General features: G+C 44.5%; 1 protein-coding gene across 4 annotated transcripts in view; it reads left to right on the forward strand.

Moving 5' to 3' along the window:
- TTC7B (tetratricopeptide repeat domain 7B) overlaps positions 1-2,501 on the forward strand; it is a 138,107-nt gene extending 135,606 nt beyond the window's left edge. For all 4 annotated transcript variants that reach the window (XM_065685739.1, XM_065685735.1, XM_065685736.1 and 1 more), the window contains one exon: positions 1,509-2,501. In XM_065685739.1, coding sequence (XP_065541811.1) covers positions 1,509-1,730 — 222 coding nt within the window. In that variant the 3' untranslated portion in view covers positions 1,731-2,501. The remainder of the gene's footprint in view (positions 1-1,508) is intronic.
- The last annotated feature ends 3,499 nt before the right edge of the window (positions 2,502-6,000 follow it).

The following is a 6,000-nucleotide window of genomic DNA, read 5'->3' on the forward strand; positions in this document are numbered from 1 at the left end:
AACTGCTGGAACAAGTCCAGAGGAGGGCCACGAGGATGATCAGGGGACTGGAGCACCTCCCGTATGAAGGCAGGCTGAGGAAGTTGGGTCTGTTCAGCCTGGGGAAGAGAAGGCTGCGTGGAGACCTCATAGCAACCTTCCAGTATCTGAAGGGGGCTTATAAGGATGCTGGGGAGGGACTCTTCATTAGGGACTGTAGTGACAGGACAAGGGGTAACGGGTTAAAACTTAAACAGGGGAAGTTTAGATTGGATATAAGGAAGAAATTCTTTACTGTGAGGGTGGTGAGGCACTGGAATCGGTTGTCCAAGGAAGCTGTGAATGCTTCATTCCTGGCAGTGTTCAAGGCCAGCTTGGACAGAGCTTTGGGTGACATGGTTTAGTGCAGGTTGTCCCTGCCCATGGCAAGGGGTTGGAACTGGATGATCTTCAGGTCCTTTCCAACCCTAGCTATTCTGTGATTCTATGATTCTTCATAGTGTGGTCTGCTTTTTGTCTATAGGATGGAGTTAGCAGTCAGTCCATGCTGAAAGTCAGCCTGGTGGGCAGAATTCCAGAAACGTATGGTGAATAATTCAGGGGTTGCATAGAATTTCACTACTTTCTAATCATCGGCACATAGGTTGGTAAGGATTTGGGGGACAGATGTACGGAGAGAAATGGTCCAAGGAGCTGGGGCTGAGAGGGAATCTGTAAGCATGTAATCAGAACTCTCTGGAAAACAAAGATTTGTGGTCTATAAGCATTTTGCAATATGGAATCACAAGGTAAAAAGGCATAACATCATTAAGATTATTATAATCCTGGAAAAAAGCTTTCTCACAGGGTCATTCCACATAGCTGAATATGCTGGATAGAGATTTCCACTGCCTCATTCAGCCCATATCCTAGTGTTGTTGAATTGGATCCCATCCCACAGAGGAAGACAAAGAATCTGTTCTAGGAAGCTCCTTAGGAAGTTATCATCTGCCTGCTGGACCTTTATACACTGCTGCTGCAGTATTAGTCCCAGCACATTTCCTGTTCCGGAGTTTGAATCAAATACTATGGGTGTTGCCCACTCGGTTCTGTTACTGCAGTCCCTGAGAGCTGATGATGTCTTGTGTACAGTCTCAGATGTTATAAGACATGAGGTGGGTGCTGAGATGTGCAAGCGGGACACAAACACTTCAGGGCAGACACTTTAGTAGGCCTTCTGACATGGGAAGCTCAAATACTTACTGCTTTTGGTGGCTGGGTGGGTTTTTGTTGTTCAACTCAGGTTTTTTAATTTCTGTGTCTTTGTTTCCTATGCAAGGCCACTTGAGTCCTTGCTGTGCAGTAGCCTGCTCCAGTCCTGCTTCAGGTTATTTCTCTAATAAAAAACTAAAAAATAAAAATAGTTACATAGCCTATAGCACTTTGAACCCAAGAACTACCTACACTTACTTATGTTGTGACATTATCATTTGAGCTTCTAGAAACTCCTGGTGGCCAATCTCAACCATTTTTCCTTTGCTTTCTTGCAGGCTCTGATACTTCACCAGCTTGGGCGCTATAGCTTGGCAGAGAAGATTCTCAGAGATGCTGTCCAGGTGAACTCCACAGCCCATGAGGTCTGGAATGGCCTGGGGGAGGTGCTGCAGGCTCAAGGCAATGATGATGCCGCAACCGAATGCTTCCTGACAGCACTAGAGCTTGAAGCTAGCAGTCCTGTGGTCCCTTTTACTATTATTCCCAGAGTCCTTTGAGAGGGCACCTTGATTTTGGTCTGACTTCTGGGTGAGGAAACTCAGTGTATCAAGCTGCCTGGTAACTGGTTAGTTTGACAAACTTTAGAGCTACAGGTAACAAACTCCAGTCTTTTGCGGGAAAGTGGCCAAACCAGTGACGTGATGCAATATATTAACATTAGGCTGAGGGGACAAAATGACTAGCCAGAACCAAATCACTCATATTGCTTATGTTTTTGCCCTGGTAGTTTTAAAACATTGTTATATTGTTCATGGATGATGTGCCATATTTTGTTAGTGATACTTGAGTGTTACATAAAGTTATAATGGAATCAGCTACCAAATGTAGAATAAGTTAAAATTCAGTGGCAGAGCAGACTATTTTTAACAAGGCTGTTAATAAAGCTGTTCTCTTCCTGCCTCTCAACCTCTTTTGGCCCAAAGTCAAAATATGAAATTTCTGTTTCCATCTCTATTTCAGTCCAGGCCAGCGAATCAGTTGAGTTCTCGTTTTCAGTTGTCGATAACTGTGATGTGTGGCTAATTGTTATCTCTATTTAGAGCAAAAGCTGAGTACAAGAATATTTATATTTTACCAATGTATGCCTGTTACAAAAAATATATTAGTTATTTAAGTTTAACTTTTTTATGTGAATTCAGAGTTTATTTATCAATGGAAATATGTAAAAAGAATCCTCAAATGGAATATTTACCGACATTCCTTATACATGACCCACACTTGGCTAAATGGGAAGATTATGTTAATAATAAAATGATTTTTAAATGGAACCTTTCCTGTGTCCTGGTTAAGAACCCAGGGGGGAAATAGATTGCTTGTGAACATATTTTTATGATGTGTGGCCTGTGGCTGGCTGGCCTCAAACATGAATGACACCAGAATGAAATGGCCTGAGGCTAGTCTAAAGAAAAGAAGCTGCTATATTCCTTGCCAATGGTATTGTTATCTTAGATTTCAGGTTTCCTTCAATCTTCAACTGTCCTTTTTTATTCCTTCCACTCTAGCTCTGAATGAAGCCAGATTACTTGGCCTCTACATAATACGTGGTCATTTACATATACCTTGGTAGTGCTTAGGAAAAGCATATTAAATATTTACACACTATTCTTCAGGATTTCTTCCTCAGCATCTTCTGCGCTTTATGTCCCTTGAAGGAAAAGTTGGCTGGTAACGGATTACTGCCATATCAGTAGTAATAGGACCAAATGTTTAGTAGACAAATATTTGCCAGAGTCCCTTTGGAATGCATGATGAAGAGTGATTCGTTGCAATGACTATTAAGGGTGCATGTGCAACAGTAGTCTAGTGTGTGCTCATTTACAACGCTGGGCTCATACGGAGCCTGGGAAGAATTCCAGGTTTGCCATTAGACTGGGTGCGCCTTGGTATTTGCCTGATTTGTCTCAAGAAGCAGTTTTAAAGTGCTTAGCACAAGATAACAGATGATTCAGAAAAATAACAGCAAATGCTTTTCTTTGTCACTCACCAGAGAGCTTACTCACCTCAAATACATGACAATCCTCACTGTGATATAGGCTCTGCGTGTTCCAGTGAGCATCTTCAAATGACAGATTCTCCTGGAAGGCATGCTAAGGCACATGAAAAACAACAAGGTGCTTGGTGACAGCCAGCATGGCTTCACTAAGGGGAAATCCTGCCTGACCAATTTGGTGGCCTTCTGTGATGGGGCTGCAGAACTGATGGACAGGGGTAAAGCAGTTGATGTCATCTACCTGGACTTATGCAAAGCGTTCGACACTGTCCCACACGACATCCTTGTCTCTAAATTGGAGAGACATCAATTTGATGGATGGACCACTCGGTGGATAAAGAAGTGGCTGGATGGCTGCACACAAAGAGTTGTGGTCAATGGCTCAATGTCTGGCTGGAGACCGGTAACGAGTGGTGTCCCTCAGGGATTGGTGTTGGGACCGGTCTTGTTTAACATCTTTGTTGGTGACATGGACAGTGGGATTGAGTGCGCCCTCAGCAAGTTTGCCGATGACACCAAGCTGTGTGGTCCGGTTGATATGCTGGAGGGAAGGGATGCCATCCAGAGGGACCTTGACACGCTTGTGAGGTGGGCTGATGCCAACCTTATGAAGTTCAACCACGACAAGTGCAAGGTCCTCCACCTGGGTCGGAGCAATCCCAGTCACAGCTACAGGTTGGGCAAAGAAGAGATTCAGAGCAGCCCTGCAGAGAAGGACTTGGGGGTGTTGGTTGATGAGAAAATGAACATGAGCCGGCAGTGTGCGCTCGCAGCCCAGAAATCCAACCATATCCTGGGCTGCATCAAAAGGAGCGTGACCAGCAGGTCGAAGGAGGTGATCCTGCCCCTCTACTCTGCTCTTGTGAGACCTCACCTGGAGTATTGTGTGAAGTTTGTGTGTCCTCAACATAAGTAGGACATGGGGCTGTTGGAACAAGTCCAGAGGAGGGCCACGAGGACGATCAGGGGACTGGAGCACCTCCCGTATGAAGACAGGCTGAGAAAAGTTGGGGCTGTTCAGCCTGGAGAAGAGAAGGCTGCGTGGAGACCTCACAGCAGCCTTCCAGTATCTGAAGGGGGCCTATAGGGATGCTGGGGAGGGACTCTTCGTCAGGGACTGCAGTGACAGGACAAGGGGTAACGGGTTAAAACTTAAACAGGGGAAGTTTGGATTGGATATAAGGAGGAAATTCTTTCCTGTGAGGGTGGTGAGGCACGGGAATCGGTTGCCCAGGGAGGTTGTGAGTGCTCCGTCCCTGGCAGTGTTCAAGGCCAGGTTGGATGAAGCCTTGGGTGGCATGGTTTAGTGTGAGGTGTCCCTGCCCATGGCAGGGGGGTTGGAACTAGATGATCTTGAGGTCCTTTCCAACCCTAACTATTCTATGATTCTATGGCAGAAGGCATTAACTTGAGGGAGCTCTACAGTTTTGCCTCTTGCTTTTTCCCACTGGCATTTCATGTACCTGTTAGCCTGAGGCTACTTTAAAACTGTAACTGCTTACTGCTTGGACTGTATGTTCTCTGTAAAATGAACCAAACCCTGTAAGAGGTAGTGTTTTCAAATCTATTTAAAAGCCAATAGAAATTGTGTCATCTTGCTCACTGCGAAGACATCAAAGTTTTCCTTCCCTTTTCAAGCCCCTGTTTTGCATGTGTTCTTCCTACTGTCCTTGGGATTTTTATTCTTTCCCCCCACCCCCAGCTGTTCTCTGTCTTCTAGTCCTAGGTTATAAATGAGCTGGGACAGCACCTGCTCTCTTTCAGCACCAACTGTACAATACCTGGTATACCACAAAATACTGCAAACCCTTTAATTCAGCTCCTCACAAGACTTTCAGCTTCAGTTACACAAGTTACACCTTTTCCAGGCATGCTCTTTCACTGTTTTTGTTTACCTTTTATTATAACATGAAAGCTGTTCTAACAAGGCAGTTTGCACCTAGATCTGAGACTGGTGCTCTTTCTCAGGAGAGCTTCAGACAAAAGTAGAGAGTAGGAGAATTCTGTAACAGAATTTATCTTTGTCTCATTTCATCTAAAGTTCTGGCCTCTTTAGGTAAACTCCTGAAGTGGAAAGGTTGGTAATCTAACTGTATTAGTGAAGAAGTGTCATTGCTGTTGTGCATATCAGGTGAGCTTGAATATCTGCTTCGTTTTTCTTACATTGGAATCAGTTTCCCTGTAAATCCACAAGCTTCTTCCTCTTGGGAATAGCCGCAGCTACCTATTTTTCAAAATGGATTATCGCTGTAAGACCCTACATTTAGGAATTTTCAGGCAGACGGGGGAATCCTTGCAGCATATGAATTAAACAGCAACACTTATTTAAACATAGTTTTCAACAAAGAAAAAAAGCTACTAGGTTTTACACTATATTTTTTCTTTGTTTTTAAATCAAGTAAGAAGGCCAAGAATATTTACATCTATTTTGGCTGATACACAGAAAGATCTGCCTTTCGCAATCTGCTGTCAGACCACTCTGGTGTCTCAGTCACAGGAGTGAGGCGAGCAATGCCAGGGTGAATAGCCTGCCCCTGGGAAGCATTCTCCTTGGTGCCAGTGGGTCAGTGTCATCTGCATGAGGGTTGCTTCTGGACTTTGTGGCTAACCAAATCTCTGTGTGGATACACAGATCTATGTGTGCCCTTACTGCCAGCCTGACTCAGAAATAATAGCTCTTCAGATGAGTAGTGAGATAAATCAGGGGCTGATCCCTTGCTCCCTTGCCCCAGGGTTTTACTAAGCTTTGGGTAGAAGCCTAGTAATGGCTTCAGGTA

This window comes from Lathamus discolor, chromosome 6, assembly GCF_037157495.1.
Source record: "Lathamus discolor isolate bLatDis1 chromosome 6, bLatDis1.hap1, whole genome shotgun sequence".
Classification (NCBI taxonomy): domain Eukaryota; kingdom Metazoa; phylum Chordata; class Aves; order Psittaciformes; family Psittacidae; genus Lathamus; species Lathamus discolor.